Below are 25,265 nucleotides of genomic sequence, written 5' to 3' on the forward strand. Positions count from 1 at the left end.
CCTATAAACATGACTAATGTTTGTGATAATGGTGATTAATTTGATCAAGATCACACTCTTATTTACACATTGAATTTCATGTTCACCCAATCAAAATATGTATTTTATTTTAATATACAATAATTACTTGATCACATTTCAAACACTGTCCGCTCATAAATTTCCATTTCTCAAAAACACATATATATTGTATATTAATGTCATGTGTGATAATCTAGGTTATACATTGTATAGACATTGAGAGCTGCATCTATGATTTGTCAAATGTTTTGCACTTTATAAAAACATTAAGTAGTAGTATTCTATTCTAGCTTCAGACATTTACAACTCAAAGCTTTACACAAGTCACAATTAAAGTCAAGATTGAAGCATAGATTTAATTAAAACTTGCTTATCCATCTTTAATCGTTGTAGGTTATAACTTTACAACACTTTTCTTGAAAACAAATTTAAACTAAGAAACACTTAAACACCATAATATGTGTGGGGTTGTGTGTGTGTGTGTGTGTATCGTGCATACACAAGTTTATCTGGGGGTCTCCCAAAGTTCCAGTCTGTGTGTGTGCGTGTGTGCATGTGTGTGCATGTGTGTGTGCATGTGTGTGTGTGTGTGTGCGTGTGTGCGCGTGTGTGTGTGTGCATGTGTGTGTGTGCGTGTTGTCAGTTACAGCAGGCCTTCTTCTTAACAGGCAGGGCACTCAGGAGAACAGTCGTGTCTCTCACCCTGTCCTCCTGATCTTTCAGGACCCTGTCCACAGAAACACTGCACTGAAACACCTCTTTATCACATGAAACACTGCACTGAAAACACCTCTTTATTGCATGAAGCACTGCACTGAAAACACCTCTTTATCGCATAAAACACTGCACTGAAAACACCTCTTTATCGGCACAGAATGCTAGGATTCTTCACCCTTAACTATCACCTAGCCTATTAATAACAAAAAGCCTGTTTCAAGTGTATTCGTAAACTCTTACCTGGCCAGATGTGTCAGTGATTCGGCGACGTTGTAGCCAGTGTAAGCACTGACCTCGAAGAATAGCACCTTGGATTCCTACAGAGGAGATAGAGGTTACACATCCTCATATTAACAACAATCCATTGAACTCGCTACTCGTTCCTGACACAAATCAACACACAGATCACCCTTCCTTCCTTCTTTCCTTCCTGTTTCCATTTAAATTAATTTCTTAAGTCCACAAGTCCGAGTTATTTGTCTTCTGTCTCTGCGGACTGTTTATCCTGAGAACAGTACCCGTTGTTCCCGGCCTGCCTGCCTTGTCCACAAGTTTCTCAGAGAGTTTGTATTTGCCTCCCGTCTCTGCTGTTGCGTGATCCGACTCACCTGAGCTAGCGTGTCGGCTTCTTTGAAAGACACCTCCCTCTCCCCCAGCATGTCCATCTTGTTGCCTAGGAGCAGGATGGGAACACCCTCTCCTGCGGCCTCCTGGGAAATGTAGTACGGGAAAAAGACGATTTGATTCCTCCTTCTTGATTTATTAATGAATGAGTTGTAGCCTTACGATGCTATCAGTATGAACACATATATCCCAGCCTGTCAAAACCACAGCTACGCCACCTTTCATCATTTAAAACAAAGTCACGGTTGAGCTAAGGAAGGTAGGAATCCTTACAGCCAAGCACTTCACTTCTGGTATCGAAAGGTGAAAGGTCGTAAGGAGTTTACCTGAACGTTGGCTAGCCAGGGGCTCACGGCCTTGAAGCTGTCCTCCACTGTGACATCATACATGACAACCACTCCATCCGCCTTACGGAAGAACTGCTTAGTGATGCTGCGATACCTGTGACATCACCAACAAGGAGTCAGGAAAGTGGACAGGACTTGGTTGGGATGCTATCATTTGGCTATGTGGCTTTCAGTCAGAAGTAAAAAATAAATGAAGAAAAAAAAATCTAGAAAAAAACTTTGAATTTTTTTTTTTTTTCTTGGCTAGTTTATTTGAGATTTGAAAAGTAGGAAATATAATTTTGCCAGCTTATCCAAGAGTTGAAAAGTTAAAAATCTCCTTTTGCAAGTTTAAGATTAGAAAAGTTAGAAAAGTCATTCGCCAGTTTATATAAAAGTAGAAAAGATAGCAATGTCATGTTGCCGGTTTATCCAGGAGTAGACCAGCAGGGGTGTCTCTCACCTCTCCTGGCCTGCCGTGTCCCACAGCTGCATGGCCACCTGCGTGTTGTCCAGGGTCAGAGTCTTCACACTGTAGTCAATACCTAACACACACAATCAAGGTCTCACTTAGGAGTCACTTTTATCCAGAGGGGTGAAGGAGGGGATTTGAACCTGTTATCCTCTTATCTGCAGTCAAATGCTGAGCTGTAATCATCCCATGTTGTAACAGAACACAGATTAATAGAAACCTGCTTGTCTAGACATACGGATATATAATATTCTGACAGATTTCGACGAGGCCAGTTCGATGATTACATTGAAGAAGTTCAATAGGAAAGTAGTTCATGTTCGGTGAGGTGTTTAAATGTCTTGTAGAAGAGTTGAGTGGCTCGTTTTAGGAAGGCAACTCTGGGGGTTGAGATGAAAGCCGCGAGGGTGATTGATCTGACGTGACATAAGCAGGGGTACAATGTGCGCTGAGGAACAGAGACCAGGGCAGTGTGACTCCACAAGCTCTTTCATGTGATGTTCAGCTCCCCCTCCATCTTCTGAACACACACACACACACCAACGTAATCTTGAAAGAATGATTGAATAGTTTAGCTAGTTCCTATCCCCTGCACACTAGCTTTCACACCCCCAAACCAAACATGACCTATTATGCCATCATGACACACACGCGACAATTATAAAGGTATTTCGTCCTACACCACATCCATACCTCCTTTGCAACACTACCATGCGATCCCTCAAACCTAAATAATCACACAGACACACACACACACAGGCTGCTGTACTCTCACCGACTGTGGCAGAGGTGGCAGGGTGGAATCGCCCTTCGCAGAAGGAGCGCAGCAGGGAGGTCTTCCCCACGCTGGAGTTCCCCACCAGCACCACCTTGAACAGCCGGTCAGGGACCGACACCATCCCCTCCACCATCCTCTGACCAGGAGGGATGGAGAGAGAGAGATGGAGCGAGAGAGATGTAGAGAGAGATGGAGGGATAGAGAGAGAGATGGAGAGAGAGAGATGGAGAGAGAGATGGAGAGAGAGATGGAGAGAGAAATGGAGGGATGGAGAGAGAGATGGAGAGAGAGAGATGGAGAGAGAGATGGAGAGAGAGAGAGATGGAGAGAGAGAGAGATGGAGAGAGAAATGGAGGGATGGAGAGAGAAATGGAGGGATGGAGAGAGAGACAGAGAGAAATGGAAGGATGGAGAGAGAGACAGATGGAGAGAGAGAGATGTGGAGAGAGATGGAGGGATGGAGAGAGAGATGGAGAGATGAAAAAAGTAAACTACATTTACTATATGCAGTACCAGGCAAAAGTTTGGACACATTTTCCCATTCTGTACTAACTTTACTTTAATTACTATAAACTGCTGAACTTACATGCTGGGTCTCCTTGCCCACCGGCTGTCCGCGGGCCGTGGTGGGGGCTTTCCTGGCCCTCAGGAAACGGGACCTCCTCCCAGACAAGGGCAGGGCCAGTCTAGAGGCCCGGACGGGGGTCTGAGGCACAGGGGGGTCCGTGGCTAAGACATCCCTCATCTCTGGATCCTCCTCTTCGTCATTGTCATCATCATCATCATCATCTTCATCTTCATCCTCCTCGTCTTCCTCGCTGAGCTGGTGGAGGAGAGGCTGGGGGCCTCCGTGCAGGAGGTGGGGGAGGTGATCCTCCTCGATGGAGATGACCCGACGAAGGGGCCACCCATCTGGGGGGGCGTCCAACATGTCCGCCTTCCTCTCCGTCTCCCCCTCCCTCTCTCCGCCCGTCTCCAAGCTCGCCATCGTGGCTCCCGTCATCCCGAACACCTCTCTCGCCCCGAGGCCTTTCACCTCCGTCTTCCCAGCAGGCCCCGGGGCAGGGTGTAGGCTAGCGTAGCCGTTAGCGGGCCCCGGATGGGTAGCAGGGAGGGGCTGCTGATAAAGGGGGGGGGTGTTGTCATCCTCGCTAGAGGAGGAGGAGAGAAGGAAGACGATCTGAAGGTGTTCTTTAGGCAGTGCCTCCAGGGACTGATAAGAATCGTCCGACATTAGGGCTCTTAGAGACGGAGAAGAGGAGAAACAGAGGATATCTGATCAAAGAAGGACGGGCCGATTGGTGGGAATTTTGTTGTTGTTGATTTGGGGTGTGGAGATTTTCAAATCCAAGGCACTCAAAACAAGGTTTAAGTGAGTTTTAGAATTTACTGTCCATCCAATGAATTATAAATCTGTTTGTAAATAACATATACTGTCTTATCTATTGTATTACAGCACAACTGTAGATTTAATGCATACTAGTTTAATAAATATTACACTCCCAAACTAAACAGTTCCCAATCAAATCCACTTCATAGTGCCTTGGACACATTCCTTTGTTTCTTTATTTGATTTGTGTTCAGCATCCTCTGTTTCCCCCTTAATCCAATGTTTCATTCCACGACCTCTCCTCAGGACGGAATCCTGATCGCAACCACATCTGACAGGACTGATTCCCCTTCAGAGCAGCGCAGAGATAAAAGACCCACCTTTTCACCGGCTGGCTGGGCTCCGAGAACAGATTACCCAGACCAGATCTCTGTTTCTGCTTCTTCCTGAGGGAGTTCCTGGGTTTCTAATGGATTGGAGAACTTACATCAGCGTTTGATTACATATCATGATGTTATTAATTTCATGGTCTCAGAATGCTACTTATTCGCCAACAGGTGATGAAACGTGTTGTTCTCTACTCACAATACCGTAGCAGATGTCTCGTTCATCTTTTAGGTGTTTGTTCATCTCTCTTTAAAGAAGAAGGGGAAAAAATGGGGCTATTGTTATAAAACAAGATGTTTAACCTTTTAAGGAGTGAGTTCTAAATATTACCTACGCTTCCACCAGAGTGAGTTATTTTTCCAAAACGGAAGCTAGCTAGTTTTAGTTAGCTTCCGTTACCTAGCAACCTAGCATAATACTCGTAGCAATGATACTACCTGCTAGTGTTACTTGTTAGCCTCCTAATTGTAAATTTTGAAGCCATACTATAGCGTTTTTCATATAGTTTTTGTCTATCGGAAAATAGTCGGTTGGAATGTTCAGAATCACACGTGTGACGGTACTCTGTGGGGCCCGCTTTCGAACGATCAAATATGTGTGACGCTACTCCTTAACGGGTTAATTGTACATTTTCTTTGTGTGTTTGAGTGTCTTTTACCTCAAGAGGTCTAGCTGTTTCATCAGACTCTGTTTCTCTCTCTGAAGACCTTCAGTGACTCGGTACATTTCCCTGAGGAGACAGAGGACACACCAGCGACTGTGACCGAAGCGTTCAGAAGATAAAACTGTAATTACAAGAGACAGATCAAGTTTGTCTTTACTGTCTGAGCCGGGAAGTTCAGTAGAACAATCTGTAGGGTACGTGTGTCCGTCAGTGTGTGTGTGTGTGCTCCTACATCTCCCTGTCCTGGTGCAGGCTGTGTGTGTGTGTGTGTGTGTGTTCCTACATCTCCCTCTCCTGGTGCAGGCTGTGTGTGTGTGTGTTCCTACATCTCCCTCTCCTGGTGCAGCCTGGCCGCCTGGCCCTGCAGGAGGGTCAGCTGCTCCTGAGCGAGGGCCAGCTCCTGGGACGTGTTGTCCAGCTCCCTGGACAGCTCCTCGTTGGTCGTCTTCAGCTTGACGTTCTGGGTGCGGCTCTCCTGCTGCTCGCTGCTCAGATCCCGACACTCGCGCTCCAACTGGGGACGCCACGCCGGGGAAGGAGAGACACAGTATCGGCCTGGTCAAGGTCATATTTATCAGTAAAGTTGGATAAATTCTGGAAACCTTCGGGGGGAACACTTAGTGACTGCTTTGCTCTCCCTGACACTTCTCTCCATCTTCTCTCAGTCAGAGCCACACCCTAAACCTTAATCCTATTTGGCACCCATGCGTGTTCCATGCATGTTCCATGCGTGTTCCATGCGTGTTCCATGCATGTTCCATGCGTGTTTTAGATGACTACCTGAGCGTCCTGCGTCCATCAATCACTCACCCTCCTCTGTTTGTGGAACAGATGTTCCAGCTCCTTCTCCTTGCTGGACAGCTGGTGCTCCAGGTCCTGACTGCGCGACTGCAGACGCTCAGAGTCCTGGATGGAGGGGGGCGGGGACAGGAAGTGAGGGTCGTTACACAGGAAGACAACGTAGCTAGGTGGAGGGAGGGAGGAAGGAACAAGCAGGGCCTAATCCCAGATTAGGAAACTATTTTGCCGGACTGTGATCTATCATGAGTGGTTTGTGTGTAGTCTAGTATTGAGAAGACTCTTCAAAACATCTATGTAGATGTATAGTGGTTTATATTCTAGTACTAAGATGACAGTAGGATAGATAGTCTGTATCTACATTACCTTGAGTAGAATCCGGTCCTTCTCGTTCTTGATTTGCAGCTCCATCTCTTCGTAGAGTCGTCGTATCTCTGTGTCGTGTGTGGCAGCTTTCCTGAACACAGACATGAAGTACACAAGGTGAGCTTTATTACGGAACAAAAACATAAACAAAACAAATATCCCCCTCGACCAGATGCTGTTCTGGACGTTCAACAAGGGAGGCATTGTACCGATTCAGATAATGAGATCTGAGGGACATGTGTTGGTATTACGTTAACAGTTGTTTACAGTCTCCCTCCCCCATCTGTATTCACACAAACACACATGTACAGACACATGCACAAATCTACACATGCAGGTCATTATATTGTTAAACCCACCCACCCACACGTAAACGAGGAACGTCCAACAAACAGGCCTTTCATTCATGGTTCTTACATTCCTCCAGCATTCTTTAGACACCCTTTAAGGGCTCAGACAACCAATTAGCAAACCTGTAGAAGACTCAAGTCCTCTTAGGGGTTAGGGGTGGTTACCACACGGTGCCATGGTAACGTGCTAAACACAGCCAACCCCCAGAACACACGAACATGAACGCACATCGGGATCTTTCTCATCATTCACAACATCCGAACCCCAAAAACCTGTGTCCCGATGGGCTATGTTACCCGAAGGCATAAGATTTAATGCAGTTTTCACGGTGGCTGTCAGGGTTCTCAGCGTTATATCGTGCCTGGGATTACACGTCATTTGAGAGGGATAAGGGGAGCATGCTATAGGGGCTTACAGTAACCCCTCCTGGGGCGCAGGGACACGGGCGCAGGGACACGGGCGCAGGGACACGGGCGCAGGGACACGGGCGCAGGGACACGGGCGCAGGGACATGGGCGCAGGGACACGGGCACAGGGACACGGGCGCAGGGACACGGTGCACGACGCAAGGCAGCCACACAAACGCGTCGCCACAAGTCACCGGCTTCTCCTGCAGGTTCACCAACTGTCAAACCGGAGCTTTCCAACAGATATTACAGCTGAAATAGGTCTCGCTCTGTTCTCCGGAGCACAACTCTAGGTGAGAGGTTTTCAACTCGGGTCCTCGTGCCGCCCTGTCCTGCATGTTTTAGATGGCTGAGCGGTTAGGGAATCAGGCTAGTAATCTGAGGGTCGCTGGTTCGATTCCCGGCCGTGCAAAATGACTGTGTCCTTGGGCAAGGCACTTCACCCTACTTGCCTCGCGGGGACTGTCCCTGTACTTACTGTAAGTCGCTCTGGATAAACTGCTAAATGACTAAATGTAAATGTTTTAGATGTTTCCCTCTTCAAACACACCTGGTTCAAATGAATGGGTCATCATGTAGCTCTGCAGAAGCCTGGTAACAACCATTAATTTGAGTCAGGTGTGTCGGAAGAGGGAAACATCTCAAACATGCAGGACAGGGGGTCCCTGAGGACCAGGGTTGGAAACCACTGCTGAGAACACTGGAGCGCATTTTTATTTTGTCCTCCCCACCTCTGGAGGGCGCTCTCCATCTCCCTCCTCTCCTGGTGGGCCTCCTTGATCTGGGAGGTCACCCTGGACAGGAACTCCTCGAAGTTGGACAGGAGATGAGGTTCGTCTCTCCTCAGCCGGGCCCAGAGACTACGCACCTCCCCTGGACTGGAGGAGAGAAAGTTTGAGTCTCTCCTCACATATCTCGACCCGTCATCTAGGTAGCAAAAACAACAGTCTACGAAATAGCTTCCAGTCTGTAAAAAGGTTATCACAAATGCATGTGCTGCATTGAAGATTATTTACTTCCTCACCTACGGAAAGGAAATCACACCTAGAGGTCACACATATTCCGCTAGCTAAGAGAATACCAGAACAGGGAATAACGTTGGTCAGATGGCTGAGCGGTTAGGGAGTCGGGCTATTAATCAGAAGGTTGTTGGTTCGAATCCCGGCTGTGCCAAATGACGTTGTGTCCTTGGGCAAGGCACTTCACCCTACTTGCCTCGGGGGTAATGTCCCTGTACTTACTGTAAGTCGCTCTGGATAAAAGCGTCTGCTAAATGACTACCGTACTTTTCGGACTATAAGGCGCACCATTATATAAGCCACAGCAGCTAAATGTCTGTTGTTAGCTTAGCTGCTATCACAAAGAGATCAGCATAGAGATGTGGCAACGCGTGGCAATCATTTAACCACTTAACTTTGGCTATTTTTTAAAAACCTTGAAAAAGTGTGCACCGCTAGTGGCCGTTAGCTGTAAAAATCCATAGATTTTTCCATAGCCGCAGGGTCGAAAAATGGAAACAAAGTTGCGGCTTATAGTCCGAAAATTACGGTAAATGTAAATGTCAGGTGAGCTCACTCCTCGAACACGTTGCTGGCTCCCAGACTGTCCAGCAGCATGCAGAAGTGCTTCTCCTCCTCGTCCTCTCCCCTGGTCAGCTTCGCCTCCCATTGGTTCTGGTACAGGGATTCCGGAACCCTGGGTGCAGGAGCGGGACTCTGCTCGTCAGCCAATGAGATCCTCCGGCCGTGCAGGAACTGGCCTGAGGACACGCCCACATCAGGAAGTACCACAGCAGTGAGACTGTTGTTACCATGGAACTGTTGTTTGAGTGAATATACTGTATTCATAAACAAGTTGATACATCGTCAGAAATCAACCTATCACAGCAGAGCTATGGGGAAACAGGAAGTAGAACCTACTGAACCCAGTAGAGAACTCTCCGAGCGTGAGGTAACCATTACGGTCCACATCCAAGGAATCAAACACATCTTCCAGTTCCTCAGCTGAGAGGGGGATTTCTCTATGAAGCCTCTGTAGGGATGACACACACCCACACACACAGAGAGAAGCTCACAATTACAAGGTTCAGTCAATAATGTGCAGTTCACGCATGCAAGAATTCACACACACCCAAGGCTAAACATATATTCAACATAAAGACAAAAACACTATTATGCAACATTATAATCTACGCATATCCTTCTATCATTTGTTTCCCCTCTGCACAACGATAGAATGGATCGAGTATTCAATAGGGTTAGGATCAATGGTTTCCATTTCTATTTTTGTGAAGTGTACTTGAGTGTACTGTTTGTTTATGTGTGAGCTTGTGTAACCATGAGTACTAGGTTAATTAATTGATTGTTTATGTGTGTGTGTGTTTATGCTGTGGGTCTGGGTGTATAATCCATTGAGCAGAGAGCATGTTTCTAAACACATCAAAAGAATGGTAATATTGAGTGGCTGCTTCAGAGTGTGTGTGTGTGTGTGTGTGTGTGCGTGTGTGGAGGGTCCTTCATAAAAGACAAATATAAACATGAAAGCACAACGACAGAAGAGTAGAGGAAGCCAAAGACCAAGAACACAGAGCACTTCCTGTCTGTCTGTAAACACACTCCGTTTCAGAAACCCTATTGGTCCCCCACCTTCTTATTCCCAACCAATAACAACACGTCACAAACACACACCCTTCTCAGAGATACAGTTGCTTAGAGACGTCTTGTCTGTCTATGCTTGTGTGTAGGTGTGATTACAGAGGCGCTGGATGTGTGATTACATCCAGGACCCTGCTGTACCCAGCACATCCAGGACCCTGCCGTACCCAGCACATCCAGAACCCTGCCGTACCCAGCACATCCAGAACCCTGCCGTACCCAGCACATCCAGGACCCTGCCGTACCCAGCACATCCAGGACCCTGCCGTACCCAGCACATCCAGAACCCTGCCGTACCCAGCACATCCAGAACCCTGCCGTACCCAGCACATCCAGGACCCTGCCGTACCCAGCACATCCAGGACCCTGCCGTACCCAGCACATCCAGGACCCTGCCGTACCCAGCACATCCAGAACCCTGCCGTACCCAGCACATCCAGGACCCTGCCGTACCCAGCACATCCAGGACCCTGCCGTACCCAGCACATCCAGAACCCTGCCGTACCCAGCACATCCAGAACCCTGCTGTACCCAGCACATCCAGGACCCTGCTGTACCCAGCACATCCAGAACCCTGCTGTACCCAGCACATCCAGGACCCTGCCGTACCCAGCACATCCAGGACCCTGCTGTACCCAGCACATCCAGAACCCTGCTGTACCCAGCACATCCAGAACCCTGCTGTACCCAGCACATCCAGGACCCTGCTGTACCCAGCACATCCAGGACCCTGCTGTACCCAGCACATCCAGGACCCTGCTGTACCCAGCACATCCAGGACCCTGCTTGCCCACCCCTCTCTCCTGACTCACCCTCATATCAGTGCGTGTGATGAATCCTTTGCCCTCCATGTCACAGGTCTGGAAGAACTCTTTAGTGTTGTCCAGCATGGCGATGCTGCCCCAGTCTGAGCCCCTCCGCTCGGGGGCCGAGCCTCTAGTCTGGCTCCGGCTTTCCTCCGCCATCTCAGGGACTCTGGGAGCGTGGTGGGGTCGGGAATCAGACATGGCCGCCTCATTCGCCCTCTGTCTTCTCCGTGTGGCCCGTCGGCATCGTGGAGAAAGGATGTGACCTCATGAAGTTAGAACCAGGAAGACTGCAGGAGTTTGGCCAATCAGAAGATTAGCTATTGTGCATTGGGGTGCTTTGGTCCTTGGCGATGCAAGTTCCTGTGAAGAAGAGATACCAGTTTTTATTCGAGGTTATGTGCGTTGGAAAATGTACTACGAAATGTTCTGCATTCAGGATTTTGTCGTTTCATCGAGGTTACAAGTTTGTGATGTTTAAACTATGCCGTAAGTTTGCAAGATTCCAGCACCCAAACAGCTGTTTCTGCAGTGTGCTGAACTGGCCTGACATCACCAGACCAATCAAACATGAGCTCACAGCTTCATCTGGTTCCCAGGCTAGTAGCCTACTGATAAGTCCAGCACAGTGAATCAGCACAGTGATCAGCACACAAACTAAAGCCACACATTTCCCCTTCTCACAAGCCTGACCCTCACAACTTCCCATGGTGTAGGTAAACATACCGTATAGGCTTATTATAATACCCCTTGGTATACAAAACACATGACTATGTTAATTCCTTAGACAACAAATATATATGTTGTGTATTTGCAGATGGTTTGAACTCATTCGATTTCATTCTAAACGGTGGAAATTTTTGTTTTATACTTGTGCCAACTGCTGTCTTCAGAGGAACTTTTATGTGCTTGAAATAGCAACTCTAACCAACATTTGTGACTACTCAGGAGTTGTAGTTTGCCATTGCCAGACTAATTCTCAAATAAACCATAAGCTTGCAGATGGGTCTGGTGCCTGGGCTACAGGAGTTCATCATCTCTCTCCTTCAGACATAGATGGTTTGGAGAGGAAGGGGTTTTTGAGGACTGAGCGACCAAGCTGTGGTTAAAGGCGAGGCTGACACACATTATATTTAGGAAACACGTGTCATCTTTCATGTGCAGGCAACACATCTTAAAAATCCCCGTATTGAATTTGGAGAAAGTATAAGTATGCAATATCCTACACAAACTATTTCAGCCTTATCAAAGAGTTGTGCATTGATCAGTAAGAATCTGGAACGTCTTTGAGCTTTATCTAAAAACCGTAATGTATATATTTTTTTATCAATTAGGCTAAATGAATGGACTGTGGTAGACTAAACAGGGGTGTGGCAAGGAGTTCCTCATTGAAAGCGAATATAATCTATATATTTTCGTTTTTAGCAGACTCACAACAATCAAACTTGTTATTGGAAAACAAAGACAAAGGTCAAATAATTTACCTTCTGACGTTGACGCAGTCAAAAAGAGCCTCGAGACGATGACACACTTTCGGAAAGAATCAGCCTGTAGATCAACATTGACCCTTTCTACAGTTTTCTTTGTATGAAGTCTTGTTTCACCACAGCGTTCGAAAAGTCATCCCGCGACCATGTGATGTCATGGGGCAGTCGCCTGGGGATTATTAAACCCGGTTGGGTTTCTGTTGCTATGAGAGCACGTAGGCGCAAAACGAGCGTTCTTCCCAGCACGGAACAGGTATTAACGGAGGAGACCACGGTGCCACAGGCTACTTCGAGATGTTTTGCTCAGCATCTGTAGCTATGGGAACTCATGGATAGGTTAATGGGAAACGGCGCGCAGGTATAACGAGGTCGACCTGCCTCGAGTTCAAAAAGCCATGATGTAAAATATCAGACACATCCGTTTGTTTATAATCAATGAATATTATTTTTTATAATATAAATCCAAAACATTGTATCACAAGTTATTTTACTTGAACAGTAACTAAAGGTGAAACAGTTCTCATATGTTATGCCCTCCTATTATAGTCCCATGGTCCACAATCATACATCAACTGAAAATATTTAAAATAACATAGGCTATAATCAACAGTCTGTGATGTTTCCAAAATGAAAAACATGAGTCTTTAAAATAGACTACAGACATGTAAAAACAGTTTTACATTGAAATAACTTTTAAAACATCTCTGGTTTATGGTCTTTTAATATGGTTCATGTTTTAAAACCTGTTGATTCATGCTTTTTCCTGCATCTTCTGGTCATTTCCCACTTCCTTGTATCTTCTGCAGTAAGTACTCCATCTGTAGATTGAGGTTAGGTTGTCCTTTCCTTGTCTTTTTGCTCAGCATTTGAAAGGTTTCTGTCTTTTTCTGTTTGTACTTCTGGATGGCCTCTTCTCTCTGCTGTTTACTCTTCAAGAATTCCTGAAGGAAGAACAGAAGCACTTAATAAACACTTTCCAAACACGTGTACAATGTGGCAAGAGTTACGGTTAAGGGTTGTTTTGTTTTTGTGTTACACTTTACTTCTTTCTTTTGTGATCGCCTTTCTTTGATCTTCTCAAACTCTTCTTTCGTCTTCTGATAGGAGGTCTTCTTCATCATTTTCTTCTTCTGACGGTTGCTCATGGGGAGACTGGAAAGATAACAGACAATATTACTGAACCTGCGGAATCTTTATTCAAGTATATCACTTGTCAATGTTTGGATCATATGGATCATGTAATCAAGATAAAAGCAGACCTAGCCTACTTTAGGAAGAAAGACGTTCTTACTCATTAAAAGTGAAAGACCTGATTCGAATATTTATATAAACAAAAACTCCTCTGTTTCAGTCTTTAAATAATTGTTCGCTAGACCTACCTGTCGGCATGTAAGTCCTTTGTGGGTTCAGGGGCAGAGTCTGTCCGGTCTTCTGACGTGACAGGGTCAGAGGGTGTAGCCTGGTCTGGGAGAGTTTCCTCTCCCAGGTCTTCTGTTACAGCTTCTACCACTCCACCCTGCCTGCCCTTAGTCCTATTTATTCTGTTCATCCGAGTCTCGTTTTTCAGTTTCTCGGCTTCAGCCATGTACAGATGTTTCAGGTGCTCCGGGTAATCCTGTTTGTACTGCGTTTGGACTCCAGGCGTCTTCCTCCGCTCTTTTCGTAGAAGTTTGTTGTACTCATGTTGCACTTTCTGCTTCCTCTTGAATGCAAACCCCTGACCTGTGTATATAACAATTTCGTAACAGACCCAAATATTGTAGGCTGTATTTGATGCATCGAATACTGCATCCAACACATAGTATATCAATTTGTCGATAGACTATAGATTATTACAAACTATTAGTTATGCTACAGTTCTATAGAAATATCTGACATTATTTGTCTCATTAGCGAACGTCATCTTGAGATATTGGGAAAGCATAGCAACTATAGCCACGTTACCTTCTCCAACGCTTCCATCAAAAACGTTATGCTCGGGGACCCATTTTCTCTTCTGTTTGTTTGCACCGCCGTGTCGCTTGTTTGCTGGATTATCCCTGCCTCCTTTTCCCGTGAATTTCCCTTTAGCCTTTAAATTACAATTTACCGGCGCCATTTCACTGAACTGTAATTGACATTAGAAGATTCATCTGTTTACAACTATCATACTGCGTGCATGTGCTTCCTTCTTGTCGCATCGTGATTACGTAGCAAAGAGGTAGCTATCCACTTGCAAAAGGCATGCAAGTAGATACAAGATAAATCGATCATTGTTCATTTGACCTTCCATTACAGTTTACAGTGGACTTTGGTACACCCATCATGGCGTCTTTGTGACGACTAGAAAATTATCCCTTCGTTGTGCAACTACTAATGCCTTTGTGGACGTGCGATAGCGAAATCCTAGTAAGCTCCCACAGAAAGCACGTTAACGTTTGATAGTTTGTATCTATGGCATCGCATTTCTATTCTCTCGAAGCAATTCGAAACAAGATAGATGAAGTCAAGCAATTCCTTTCTGTTTCGCTGAGCATAGCGAATGCACACACTGTTGATTTTTACACGCGCGATGTGTGGGATCAGTTTATGTTTGTGCCACCAGCGGAGTTGCTAGCAGCAATCTCAGGTGCTGTCCACAAGAGGCCGTCAGTTGACTGTGATATCAAAGGTAAGCTTGAATAAAGCTGTGGCTAACAGCTGTATCAAGAAGAGGACAATATTACACAAATGAGTTCTTATACTTAATGTAGGCTAACACAACATTGAATGTTTGGGCTAAAACGACGAACTTTGAAGAACCAAAGCATTTCACGATGATTTTTTTCGCTAGGTCTTAGCAATGTTTTAGCTTATGAAATGACAAAAAAAATCTCCTCGTTAAAGCTGAACTTGCAGATAAGACAAAGACCAAGACAACGTTTGGTTTCTGCAATGAAACTAAGCGGCTGGTGAATGTGGACGAGCTGTTGAAAGCTGCCAAGGCCCACTCCCTGCCTGGTCTCGGGGTGTGCATGTCCAGGAACGAACTGCTGGAGTCCCTCAAAGTCACTGACCCCTCACCCCCGGAAGAAGGTGCTTGATTAAAACGACCCCAAATTCTTGCATGCTTTTTTCTGTTGGCCCAGGTTTCGGCTGAGCTGAAATCAAAGGGAATATAATCTTTGATTCCTCTCCAGAGAGTGATTTTTTTTATTTATATTAAAAATGAATGAGTCTGAACCCCCTGCTACAATACAAGAGACACAGAATGAACCGTTTTAGTTACCATGGTTTCACTCAATAGGCATTCCCTCCAGATTCATTTGAAGTTTATATGCATATCTATTAGAAAGGTGCCTTTGTATATCAGACACTGGCTGTGCACTGCAGACGTATACTTACTGTTCCAGGAGCTGTGATAGAGCCGGCCGAGTTTATGAACTCTAAGAAATCGCATGAGGTCCGGGCCATGTCGGAGCTGGTGTCTAGTTTAGCCAGACACTGCAGAGTAAAACAGGTAATGTCTTTTTATTAATAAAACCCTAACTTAGCATTCATGTACTGTATGGGACTGACCTCAATAAGATATCCATCATCCACTCCTCCTAGCCTCATACTAGTCAGTAGTGTAATGCATTGGTGTCATATTGAGACTGTTGTACATTACTAGTTTTTCTACTTTAATATTTATTTAAGATTCGTATATGTTTATCGTATTCACCTTTCTGCCACAGTCAATTCCTTGTTTGTGTGAACTTACATGACGAATGAAGCTCATTCAGATTCGCAGCGAGATGTATGTATAGCAAAATGCTTTTCTGAACTGTCAAAACATCAGCCTGCTTCCTGACTACATCTCCCATCTCCCCTTGCGTCCAGGTGATTGATGTGGGCTCAGGTAAGGGCTATCTGTGCTCCTTCCTGTCTCTGCAGTACGGCCTCAGGGTGTATGGCATCGACTCCTCCAGCACCAACACGCACGGCGCCCAGGAACGAAACAGGAAGTTGAAGAAGTACTCCAGGGCTTACCAAAAACACAGTCAAGCCGGCAGGAAGGTGAGGGGAGGAGCCTGTGCAGGAGAGGAGACACCTGTGGATGACAACCCAGAGAAAGTGGATACCAGCAAGCCTAGTTGGGTTGAGAAGGCAGACTGGAGGAGAGAGGCCGTGTCCCAGCCTAGCACCGCAGAATCATGTCCACCGGAGAAAGAAGTGACGTCGCAGAGCGACGAGGAGAAGATCCCATCTTCATCCCTCCCCTCTGTCCCCAAGTGGTCCGAGGTCAACTCCGTAGCCGATGGAGCCACTGACCCGGAGACCCCAGAATCAGAGGCAGGTGATCTGTTCCTCAGCACCCTATCTGTGGATGCGATCGACCCTGTGTGCCCCAGGACTCCCCCCAGCGAGCTGAGCGTGGAGGAGAGGGAGAGGAGGAAGAGGGAGAACCTGCAGAGGAAGGCCCAGAACAGGACCAACGGGAACGGCGGCCTGTACTCACCTTTGACCTCCTACGTCACCGCGGAGACGGAGCTACGAGAGATCATCTCTGAGCTGGAGGTGAGAGACACTGTGGTGTCAGGTCAGCTGGAGGAGATGTGGAATGGTCACTGCAGTGTGGTTAGAATGAATGTCTCTCTTTGTCTCCTTCCTTCTCCCCCTCTCTCCACTTCTCTCCCTCTCTCATTATCTCTCCCCCTCTCCATCTCCCTTTCTTTCTTTCTCTCCCTCCCTCTCCCTCTCCTTCTTTCCCTCATTCTCTCCCACCCCTCTCTCCCTCATTCTCTCCCCCCTCTCCTTCTCTCCCCCTCTCCTTCTCTCCCCCTCTCATTCTCTCCTCGTTTCCCTGTCTCCCCTTCTCTCTCCCTCTCTCTCCCAGGATGCCGTCATGGTCGGGCTGCACACGTGTGGAGACCTGGCTCCCAGCACCCTGCGCATGTTTGCTGCCAAGCCAGAGCTGCTGTCTGTCTGCAGTGTGGGCTGCTGTTACCACTTCCTGTCTGAGGAGTACGACCCCAGCACACAGGGTAACTACACCCGTTACACCACCTGTCTGAGGAGTACCCCAGCACACAGGGTAACTACACCCGTTACACCACCTGTCTGAGGAGTACCCCAGCACACAGGGTAACTACACTCGTTACACCACCTGTCTGAGGGGTACCCCAGGACACAGGGTAACTACACTCGTTACACCACCTGTCTGAGGAGTACCCCAGCACACAGGGTAACTACACTCGTTACACCACCTGTCTGAGGGGTACCCCAGCACACAGGGTAACTACACTCGTTACACCACCTGTCTGAGGAGTACCCCAGCACACAGGGTAACTACACTCGTTACACCACCTGTCTGAGGGGTACCCCAGCACACAGGGTAACTACACCCGTTACACCATCTGTCTGAGGGGTACCCCAGCACACAGGGTAACTACACCCGTTACACCACCTGTCTGAGGGGTACCCCAGCACACAGGGTAACTACACTCGTTACACCACCTGTCTGAGGGGTACCCCAGCACACAGGGTAACTACACCCGTTACACCACCTGTCTGAGGGGTACCCCAGCACACAGGGTAACTACACCCGTTACACCACCTGTCTGAGGGGTACCCCAGCACACAGGGTAACTACACCCGTTACACCACCTGTCTGAGGGGTACCCCAGCACACAGGGTAACCACACCACCAGGGGGGGAAAACAGACAGCACTGTATACCCTCAGCTTAGACAATTCAGCGCTGCGGTGATGACTATTGAAGATGTATCCAATCTAGGCTGTCTGTGCAGCGTGTTCAAAGATGGCTGCCATGTTGCAATGCTGTTATGTTCCATGACGTATCTGTACATTTTCATAATGCTGGTCTGCCGTTAGAAACAAGTCTTTTGTGATTCATTGCACCGCAATTACCTGGTAATCAGAGGGGCTGTATGAGTTCCCATGGGAATGGTCTAGTCTCCATCTGTGGACGGTGTGGTATTGACAGGGAGACAGAGTAAAGCCTTAGACCACCACTCCCCTGACACACACACACCGCCCCCCTAGAGAACATATGGTTTCCATCATGCACACAGCAGTTTCAGGGAGAGCCAGGCTCTTAACTCTGCAACCACCTCCAAGTCTGTCTCTCCCTTTCTCTCTCGCTCCCTCCCTTTCTCCATCCCCCTCCTTCCTCTCTCCCCCCTGTTTCCATTCCTCCTTCTCTTCTTTTCATTCTAACTCCTCATCTCTACTTCCTGTTTTGACCCATAGAAGGCCCCGTAACCCATCCACAAACCTCCTCCCCCCTGTTGGTTTATGCTAATCATCATTCTATGACCTGCGGCCATCTGCATTGTCACTCTCATCCAGCCCAAGGGACAGATTATTATCCTAATGCCTCATTTGATAAACACTGATTCTGTCTGAGTGAAGCAGTCCATTGAGAAGTGATGGTGTTCATACCGTGTGTGCAGCCAAGCTGCCCTCTCCGGGTTCCCTCATGGGATCAGATGAGACAAGCTGCTAGAGTGATTGAACGGATGTATGGTCTCTGGATGAGTTTAAAAGATTTGAAAATGGGATATTTTCAGCTTTTTCATTTGGGGCGCTTGAATTGGAAATGATTTATTTGAATCATTTGCGCCCTGGTGGATCCATGCCAGGGTTTTTGGAATCTGAATCAATATTCTGGGGGTCACTGTTCTGGTTTAGTGTTTTAAATAATCTCAACTTTGATCCTCTGGGTCATGTTTCTTCCTTTTCCAACACCCGATTCAAATAATTTTCTCCTCAGTCGAGGAGTTGAAACAAATATAGCATTGCAGAGGTAAGTCTAGTAGCTGCCCTGGATTGTCTTCAGGACTGGAGTAGAGAAAGTCTGCACTGAATTATGAACATAAAAACCTATGGCTCTGACTTCCCCGACATAAAGTATGATTCAATCACACATTTATCATCATCGCTCAGTGCTTGGAAGATTCCAGATCATGTAGTCCCTTCATAGCTCTGATCAAAGCGTCAAGCGACCGTGTTCAGAGCTGACAGCGGCGGAACCAGCCGATATGTAGCACCACTCCTCACCACAACCGTGACCTCGTCTCTCCGTCCTCCACTCCTTTACGAGGCACAAAACCCTGCGTCCGGCTCCCTGCTGTGACGAACCTTCGCGGGGTTTTCGTGATTGTCCGTTGGAGCCGTGCTGCAGCTGGCTAGCTCGCTAGCTGGCTAGGCTTCCCTGTTAGCGCCTGGGCCGGGGTAACGCTAGTTTGCGGGGACCGTGGTGTGCAACGTCGGGGAGTTTGATTGAAAACAGTCGTGCAACGCCGGCGGTTCTTCGCACGCTTCTTTCCCTCCCCGTGGGCCGTGCAGTGCATTCTGGGATACGGGCCAACTCCTGTGGTGGACTACCTCACCCTAAATAGAAACCAAACCCACAGAAGGAGCCGAGAAGTGCATTATGGAGAAAGTTACTTAAAATGTAGCTTCCGGTAAGATATCCATTCAAGGCTGTCATATGAAATATCTCAAAATATAGCTGACTTTACCGTATCACTCATCCACTTATTCCAGGCTTTGAGCCAAGACTCAAGAGACATTAGTAAAATAACCAACGTTCGATAATTTCGTATCCTTTATTTAACATGGCAGATGTGTTTTTTTCACTGCATTTGTGGCTCTGGAAAGAATACCGAAATCCATTTACTCTAGATCGTCATAAAGCCTGCGTCAATAAGGAGAAGGCAGTTAGGATGATCAGTTAGCATTAGGAAGCAATCCTACAAACGGTCCTCGTTCTAAGGGCATCAGGGCACAAGACGGACATTCTGGGAGCCCTTCGAGGGCAGTGTGGGATGCATGAATGAAAAGTACTCCACCATCACCTCACTCCTGCAGACAACAGACCCCAAACTGCCCACAAAACATACCTTAGGAGTCGGGAGATTCTACAGTCGTCCTGTCTCCTTCCTGTGTAGTAAGGACCAAACAAGCGCTCGGTCGCACGCTATGGAATTAGACACACTTGGCTTTGAGTGGGGAGGGTAAGGATGTGGGTAGATCTGTGTTGTGATCTGACCCTGGAGACATAGCGGTTAGCATGGGGGACGTTAAGCTAACACGCTAGCTGATGTAAACAGCCGTGTCTCGATACTGTAAGCTACACTTCAGACTCGGAAGAAGCATGTCCTCTACGATCCACTGAGAGGGCCTGTTGCCCGCTAACATGTGTTGAACAGAAGGGGAGATGAATGGCTTAGCGCCAGTAGTTATTGTGTTGTGGGCTTTCTAAAAGGACTTCAAAGCTTGTTCCTAAGGCCCTTGTTGAACCCGCTGACTGGTATTCATCCTTCCCTCTCCCTTTGGACGCACGTGGCTTCAAGCTTGTGGTCGTCTCTTTTTAGAGATGGCAGCAAAAAAAAAAGATGGAAGGTTGTCAATGTCCAAAAGTATAATGTCAAAACACAACCGTTTCTGTCAGTTTTGGCACAGCTGGTGTTAAAAGATGTGTGTGTGTGTCCTGTTCAGACTGTCCAGTGAGCGGTGTGTGTGGGTTCCCCATGAGCCGGTACCTGAGAGACCAATCGTGGTTCTGTGGTAGAAACGCCAGAATGTCAGCCTGCTTGGTGAGGACCTCGGCACAGCACAACATCACTAACTACACAACCAAATGACATCACATTTCTACTTGTGAACTCTTAAGTGTAGGAAGTTCTGAGACGTATGTGGATGTTGTGACTTCCTCAGGCTTTGGAGAGAGTGGCAGTTGGCCAAGGGGTGAGTTCTATACAACTTCCTAATATAAAAACAGAGAATATTTACACAGCAGACAGACAGACTTCCAAGATCAGCATAAACATGACTTCATGTAAAAACAACCGATCATGTCTGATTGCTGATCGTCACAGAAATCTACGCCCATCAACATTAGTGGAAACGTATCAAAACAATCAAATTGTTACAGTCTGAAAGCTACATGTGTATATTTCCTTGAAACGGTAGATTTTTTTATAGTCAGTGTTTCGCATGAGTTCTCAAGGATGCATTTCAACAAACTGCCCACTTTTGTTCTGTGGGAATTCAATAAAATATATGATTGACTGCAGCCATACATGTCTTAGATGTAAATCCTGCTTTGCTGAGCCAAAACAGACACACAACACCACCCTGTCCATTAATGAAGAATGTTCATGAATATTAATGTAATCCCAGCCAGACGGTTAGCAGGTCTGAACTGTAACAAAAGATCTGCCTGATTGCACAGCAAGGTCTGTGCTTCAAGCGCTGAGATTGTTATGTACGTTTTCATTGTGTTTGACCCACACCTTCACCAAGATGAATGTTTCTTTTTATGACAGCAGCATGAGGGTATGTAATGTTTGGCTTCGTTACAGATTCAGATGGAGTCCCTCTTTTACAGGGCGGTTCTACATGTCATTTTAAGAGACCACTACAGTTCCTTCAAAAGGTATGTCTCCTGTGACCTTGGAATGTCTCTGGTTGAGAACACAAGTGGTGAGGTGTGTAGTCCGGTCTCCCCCACCCCTGGCGGAGACGGGTGAGACACTGTGTGTAACTCCCTCATCACGACGCGCTCTGCGCTCAGAGAGGTCCCTGCCTTCGGGACCCTGAGTGACGTCACAAACACGGAGCTCACTTCTGGAACTTATCACATCACCACCTCTCTGCTGCTCTGAGGTCCCCCGTGCAGCAGGGGACTGTTGGAGAGTGGTTGCCAAGCGAAAATAATAAGGCTGTTGCTTCACTCATGGTCACTTCTAGCCTCGTGATGTCAGCGCAGGGTTCTAGAGGGAGAATCGGATGGCCATGACTCAGTCCACGGCAGGGAGCTGTGTTCTGTGTGAGAGGTTTAAGGAGTGAGTGTGTGTCGTTAACAGTGAGAGGCGAGTGGGAAACGTGTATTCCAAGGCCAGCTCGTTCGTGGACTACGTCCGCAAGGCAGTCAGAAGATTGGGGCTGGACGAGTCAAAGGTTGGTTCTGGAAAACGTTCTAACACTTTCTAAAGTTCATAAACTGAGATTGACAAATACAACTTCTGAACTGGTCTGATGAGGGGCGCCCTGTATTTCTCCACATACGTGTGCGTACCCCTCTCTCTGTTTCTCCTGTCACACTCCCAAACGGGCCAGTAAAGCATGAAAAACATCCCCCAAATACATCTTCCCTTCTCCTCTAAACGCTGTGCTGTAGCCTCAGAGAGGTGTGGGCTCCACGTCCGAGCCCAGCGAGTGTCGGGGATTAAGGGAGCAGTGTCTCCTGGCTCCGCTGGGACGCTGCTTGAATAGGTGATCGTCTTACTGCCCTGCTTGAATAGGTGATCGTCTTACTGCCCTGCTGCAGGCAAAGCGTGGGATTAGAAATGTGGAGTGGTTTTGTGTTATCTCTCTCAAGTCGCTCACATGGCATCCTAAGGCACAACCCTGCAATACCTCTTTACCTTTTCACCCTCTCCCTCCCTCTCTCTCGCTTTCTCTCTTGCTCTCTATCTGTCTCTCTATCTTTATCTCTCCATCTCTATTCATCAGCTCTCAGACAGTGCCATCCAGGATTACCAGGACATGTACACACCAAGGATGTGTGAGATGCAAGCCTTTAATATGGTAAGCCCCCTCAGTGCCACTATTGTATCACGCCAAACACACTGTCCCTATTGAAAGTGTAGCCCTGTAGGCTGATATTGTCCTATTCTTAGTATTGTTGTCATTACAGAATAGCAGATTAAGTCTGGTTTACACTTACACAGCTTCTAACATGCCTTGTATAAGCTAACGGAGAGAATTAACTTTCTGTAAATGGAAGCCTTAATACCGTTCCAGTGATGGAGGGAAATGCTCTCCAAGGGAGCAACATGACTTGATAATGATCCTGCTTGTATGACCTAAGTAGTTAACTTCAGTGGAGCTTTTGCAATACATCCTATAACAATGTTGTGTGTAAGTGTAATCTTGTGGTGCCCCTGTGTTTACGTTCCCCAGCTGAAGGTAACGCTGGCACCCTGCATCGAGGGCTTGATCCTGCTTGATCGTCTCTGCTACCTGAAGGAACAGGTAGAGTCATCCTCTTATCCCCACCACCCCTCCTCTCCTCCACCCATCGCCCCTCCTCTCCTCCACCCATCGCCCCTCCTCTCCTCCACCCATCACCCCATCTCTCCTCCACCCACCACCCCTCCTCTCCTCCACCCACCACCCCTCCTCTCCTCCACCCACCACCCCTCCTCTCCTCCACCCACCACCCATCACTCCTCCTCTCCTCCAGCCACCACCCATCACTCCTCCTCTCCTCCACCCACCACCCCTCCTCTCCTCCACCCACCACCCCTCCTCTCCTCCACCCATCACCCCTCCTCTCCTCCACCCTCCTCTGCCTCCATCCTCCTCTTTTCTCCTGTTTTCCCACGGTCACAAACCAGCTGTTTGCTCCCTGACAGACCTCAAACCTCGGGTGTGAAATCACACGTTCACTGTACTCGTACTGACCTTAGTCTTCCTTCTAGACCCTGTGTGTGTGTGACTGTGTGTGTGACTGTGTGTGTTCTTGCTAAATCTACTCTCCTCTTCCAGACATGGATTTTCAGCTTCTTTTAAGGTTCCGATGTTTAAACTTCCACTTCCCTTTTCCAGTAACAAAAACCTGCTGGAACATAAAACTTCTTCAAATTGTTCGGTTAACAGACATAACATGACACTCAGAGATCTGTATTGACATTTCGGTAAAAAGGTTCAAGCTAGGGCAAACACCATGTACAAAACGGGCCGATTGAGGTTTCATATAATTTCTATTGAAGTCTTTACGTTTACATTAAGGTCAAATAACAGAAAGGTCCTCCAATATCCACCGCTATAACTCAAGTGTATATTTGTCTAAAACCCTCCAGCGATTTACTTGTACTGCACATTAAAAAGGCTTGACGCGGTTAGACCTCCAGAACGGCAGCCACGGGGCCAAACGTAGAGGAAGACATAACGGTTCTCCTTCCCACCTTCGGGAGTCGTGTCGAGTCGACTCATTAGCATCAAGGCGTAAACCGACTCCACGACATACACCTTCTCATCCGGTACAGAACTAGCTAACCCCTGTAAGGTATCAGGACTGATCCTACACATGGAGGGTTCACACAGGGAACCTAACTCAATATTTACACAGATGTTCTTCCTCTGGGAAATCATTAGCAAGGGGAGCTGCTCTCCTCACATGGCTCCTGGGCTGCTTTCAGACGCTCAGGGTTACTGCTAGCGGAAGGGCTTTCCTCATGTGTGTGTGTGTGTGTGTGTGTGTGTGTGTGTGTTTGGCTCGTCTTGCAGGAGGACGTGTCATTCTCCACGCTGGTGCAGCTCTTTGATCCGGTGTTGTCGCCGAGATGTTACGGTGTTGTGGGAGTGAAGACACCTGGGACAGCATGAGACCCCCGACCGAGCCGTCAGCGGGCTGCATCGCTCCTGCAGTACCGCTGCCTTTTTCTGTGTTAACCTGTTTCAGGTTTTTATGCTGTACTAAATCTAAAAGGAACATTAAACAAACAGTTATTGCAACAAACGTATTTATTAATTATTGCAATATAAGACCAGTAATTGTACCATTGTATGATTCTTTTGTAGAAAACACAACTAGTAGTTACAGTCTGATCTGTAAAATAATGTGAGCATTCTTTGGGTGTTCTGATATGAGCATGTTTTTATCGGATCACGCGAGTGTTGGAGAGCTGGGGTTTTGGAACGATGACCTCAACTTAACTTCCACATTAATGGATTGCTGGAGGGAAGCTAATGTTTTTAATGTTTCTGCTCTGTTCCCACAATGCACTTGTTTCTGCCTCAAGAGGACAAAACATTACAACCTCATGGTTCCCACACCTGGAAAAAACCTCTCTCTCTCTCTCTCTCTCTCTCTCTCTCTCTCTCTCTCTCTCTCTCTCTCTCTCTCTCTCTCTCTCTCTCTCTCTCTCTCTCTCTCTCTCTCTCTCTCTCTCTCTCTCTCTCTCTCTCTCTCTCTCTCTCTCTCTCTCTCTGTCTCTGTCTCTGTCTCTGTCTCTCTCTCTCTCTCTCTCTCTCTCTCTCTCTCTCTGTGTGTGTGTGTCTCTGTCTGTATTGCTCTCATTCATTTATATCATTATTCATT

General features: G+C 47.1%; 3 protein-coding genes across 3 annotated transcripts; 1 reads left to right on the forward strand and 2 right to left on the reverse strand.

Annotated features, from left to right (window-relative positions):
• Positions 1-49: 49 nt before the first annotated feature.
• On the reverse strand, positions 50-12,476 carry cracr2ab (calcium release activated channel regulator 2Ab). Its single transcript, XM_062483418.1, has 18 exons — positions 12,186-12,476; positions 10,708-11,064; positions 9,161-9,272; positions 8,817-9,000; positions 7,973-8,119; positions 6,484-6,574; positions 6,130-6,225; positions 5,646-5,833; positions 5,314-5,385; positions 4,854-4,902; positions 4,649-4,734; positions 3,525-4,179; positions 2,936-3,074; positions 2,152-2,233; positions 1,689-1,803; positions 1,347-1,448; positions 979-1,055; positions 50-748 (listed from the first exon to the last, which is right to left on the reverse strand). Exons 2-18 carry the CDS (start codon positions 10,900-10,902, stop codon positions 661-663), a joined length of 2,478 nt encoding a protein of 825 aa, XP_062339402.1. The 5' UTR covers positions 10,903-11,064; positions 12,186-12,476; the 3' UTR covers positions 50-660.
• A 415-nt stretch (positions 12,477-12,891) lies between these two features.
• On the reverse strand, positions 12,892-14,522 carry ccdc59 (coiled-coil domain containing 59). The gene is made up of 4 exons (XM_062483265.1): positions 14,133-14,522; positions 13,568-13,910; positions 13,232-13,340; positions 12,892-13,129 (listed from the first exon to the last, which is right to left on the reverse strand). The coding sequence occupies exons 1-4, from the start codon at positions 14,284-14,286 to the stop codon at positions 12,965-12,967; spliced, it is 771 nt and encodes a 256-aa protein (XP_062339249.1). The 5' UTR covers positions 14,287-14,522; the 3' UTR covers positions 12,892-12,964.
• mettl25 (methyltransferase like 25) lies at positions 14,352-24,670 on the forward strand. The gene is made up of 12 exons (XM_062483264.1): positions 14,352-14,838; positions 15,054-15,242; positions 15,560-15,666; positions 16,029-16,706; positions 17,026-17,173; positions 20,654-20,751; positions 20,873-20,902; positions 21,520-21,593; positions 22,024-22,117; positions 22,673-22,747; positions 23,123-23,194; positions 24,452-24,670. Exons 1-12 carry the CDS (start codon positions 14,622-14,624, stop codon positions 24,548-24,550), a joined length of 1,881 nt encoding a protein of 626 aa, XP_062339248.1. The 5' UTR covers positions 14,352-14,621; the 3' UTR covers positions 24,551-24,670.
• Positions 24,671-25,265: the final 595 nt, after the last annotated feature.

Source organism: Osmerus eperlanus, chromosome 17 (genome assembly GCF_963692335.1).
Source record: "Osmerus eperlanus chromosome 17, fOsmEpe2.1, whole genome shotgun sequence".
Classification (NCBI taxonomy): Eukaryota; Metazoa; Chordata; class Actinopteri; order Osmeriformes; family Osmeridae; genus Osmerus; species Osmerus eperlanus.

Coding starts and splice junctions, on each gene's coding strand:
- ccdc59 (XM_062483265.1), bottom strand. CDS start 14,286: ATGGCGCCGGTAAATTGTAATTTAAAGGCTAAAGGGAAATTCACGGGA. Junction 13,911..14,132: donor TGATGGAAGCGTTGGAGAAG/GTAACGTGGCTA, acceptor TTATATACACAG/GTCAGGGGTTTGCATTCAAG. Junction 13,130..13,231: donor GGCGATCACAAAAGAAAGAA/GTAAAGTGTAAC, acceptor TTCTTCCTTCAG/GAATTCTTGAAGAGTAAACA.
- mettl25 (XM_062483264.1), top strand. CDS start 14,622: ATGGCATCGCATTTCTATTCTCTCGAAGCAATTCGAAACAAGATAGAT. Junction 16,707..17,025: donor AGATCATCTCTGAGCTGGAG/GTGAGAGACACT, acceptor TCTCTCTCCCAG/GATGCCGTCATGGTCGGGCT. Junction 20,752..20,872: donor CCAGAATGTCAGCCTGCTTG/GTGAGGACCTCG, acceptor TGACTTCCTCAG/GCTTTGGAGAGAGTGGCAGT.
- cracr2ab (XM_062483418.1), bottom strand. CDS start 10,902: ATGTCTGATTCCCGACCCCACCACGCTCCCAGAGTCCCTGAGATGGCG. Junction 9,273..10,707: donor TCACACGCACTGATATGAGG/GTGAGTCAGGAG, acceptor TCATCCCTACAG/AGGCTTCATAGAGAAATCCC. Junction 6,575..7,972: donor ATGGAGAGCGCCCTCCAGAG/GTGGGGAGGACA, acceptor GTCTGTGTTCAG/GAAAGCTGCCACACACGACA.